Here is a 2,377-nt window from a genome sequence, read left to right on the forward strand (position 1 = left end):
TAGCCTGTATATCCATTGCAATGATTGCTGATGGCTGATATCTACAAATGTTGCCAAAGATAATTACATACCGTTTCTTTGTTTTTCTTGTAAATGTACGTATCATTTTCCACTCTTACGGAGGACTGGGGGGGCATGGAAGGGGGAGGGTGGAGGGAGATGAAACACTCAGTCAATCATCCTCTTCAGCATCAACACCAGCATGATGCTTGTAGCCGTGAACACAACGAGGCACACAGCCCGGCTGTAACCCAGCCAGTCAAGGGCTGCTCGGGCGTTGATGTGAGGAATGAGGCTGGGTGCAGTAAGTATCCCTGAGTCCTCAACTCCTCCAGCGTCCTCAGAGGAACCCTCCCACCTGACTCTGCCCCCCCACTGTTAATAAACAACATCAGTGCTACACTGGTGTCATCTACAACAAATAAAGATTGAAAGTGAGCACAGTCATTGCCTAATAGTCTCTTGTTTTCCGAATAGGCCATATTCCACCTGTTGCTTAGTTATTCTCTCTCTCTCTCTCTCTCTCTCTCTCTCTCTCTCTCTCTCTCTCTCTCTCTCTCTCTCTCTCTCTCTCTCTCTCTCTCTCTCTCTCTCTCTCTCCCCCCCCCCCCCCCTGTCTCTTACATGATAATTCCACATTCCACTTTAATTCCAGTATCTGTGAGTGTTTTTGTATGTGTGTGTGTGTGTGTGTGTGTGTGTGTGTGTGTGTGTGTGTGTTTGTATGTGTGTGTGTGTGTGTGTGTGTGTGTGTGTGTGTGTGTGTGTGTGTGTGTGTGTGTGTGTGTGTGTGTGTGTGTGTGTGCGCTCGTTCATTCTGACATGAAACGCACGCAATTCCCCACAGCCTGAGAGGAGCTGTCCTTCAGCACCACGCGGCGACTCAGAACCGAGCAACACACCACGGGCCGTCACTTTGAAGGCACCGCTTCTGCGATGGAAATATCACACCATAATATGATCACCACAAGATCCACGTTGCGTATATCTATGCGTATATCTTGCTTCAACCTTTTTAAGGGTGGGAGGCCTGTTCATCTTGTGAAAAATAATATACAATTTACTAAATCATTGCTATATGAGTGAAGTTTTTTTAAGATATATATTCAATATGCTTCTTGCAATACTGACTTGAGTCGCGACGGCTCTGCATACTGAACGCGTGGTCCAGCGTGCAGAGCGCCGGGGCGCAGGGCCTCCAACACTCCGCCTCATCCAACGGGATTACGCAACCCTCACAGCGGAAGTTGGAAGTGTAGGCGTGCAGAAGCAGATGTTCTCCGGTCACGTTTCAACACAACAGTCTTCAAAGCAGCGAAACAACAAAGAAGAAAAAAGCAATGAAGAAAGCAATTTCTTCTTTGTTTATTCTCAGGCCGGCCACTTGTTGGATCCACAACCGGGTCAAATACCTCAGTTAGGCCTCGTCAAGAACAACATGCACCTTGTTTGCTCCTCAAAAGAACACTATAAACCCGCTCCTGGTGTATTGTTGCAGCTGGCGCTTTGATACACTCTGCCCCTCCATAGGGGCCCGAGCGGCGCGTCGAGCTGCTGCTGCAGCAACACGTTGTTGGGCAACTTTGTCCTGGCTCTTGTTCCATGTGCCACTCAGTGAGCATGAAACACAACACACACACAGAAACACACGCTTACTAGGACTGGCTTGACCTTAACCCCCCCCCTCCCCCCCCCCGACATGATCCTCTGAGGGACTCACCTATCGTGGTGATCACCGTGATCGCGAAGTAAAAGGAGCCGGCGAACTTCCACTGCACCCCGGCACGGTGCGGCTCTGCCTCCATGATGATGGTCTCCAGCTGGCGGTAATCCTCGTCGCTGATGTTGTACTTGCCCTGGAGCCGCTTCTCCTCCGCCTCCAGCTGCTCCTTCTCCCGCATCTCGTACTCAGACTCCAGGGCGTCGAACACCGCGGCGCCCACCAGCAGGTAGGTGAACGTGCAGACGATCAGGGACAGCGTCCGCACGTTCTGCCGCTTCATGGCCACCGGGAACCGGCGAGTGAGAGGCGCATGTCCCCTCAGCTCTCCCGGGAAGCGGACGCAGCAGTCGGGGAAATGTCGGCGGCGTCTGGAGGTGCACACGCAGGCTGCTGCTGCCGCTGGTGATGGTGGTGGTTGTGCGTACTTCTGGTGGTGGTGGTGGTGGTGGTGGTGATGGTGGTGGTGGAGGAGACGGTGATGGTGACGGTGGTGTGTCTGGAGTCCGGTGTGGTGGTCGCGGTAGTAGCAGCAGGGGTCGCGGTGCTCCGGATTCGGGGACAGACACAACAGGCTGCTGGAGCGTCTGGACCACGAGCCCTGCAGACGAGAGACCCTGCGCACAACCTGCCCAAACCAAGTCCCCCCTGCGCGAA

The 2,377-nt window shown here is 53.1% G+C and overlaps 1 protein-coding gene across 1 annotated transcript in view; it reads right to left on the minus strand.

Annotated features, from left to right (window-relative positions):
* The window catches only part of kcnk9 (potassium channel, subfamily K, member 9), a gene marked incomplete at both ends in the record, with an annotated part of 24,908 nt that extends 22,905 nt beyond the window's left edge, over window positions 1-2,003 (minus strand). The window contains one exon of the mRNA XM_084484781.1: window positions 1,721-2,003. Within this exon, the coding sequence (XP_084340907.1) occupies window positions 1,721-2,003 (283 nt within the window). The remainder of the gene's footprint in view (window positions 1-1,720) is intronic.
* Between the last annotated feature and the right edge of the window lie 374 nt (window positions 2,004-2,377).

This window comes from Micromesistius poutassou (assembly GCF_964030765.1).
Source record: "Micromesistius poutassou genome assembly, chromosome: 20".
In the NCBI taxonomy this organism is placed as follows: domain Eukaryota; kingdom Metazoa; phylum Chordata; class Actinopteri; order Gadiformes; family Gadidae; genus Micromesistius; species Micromesistius poutassou.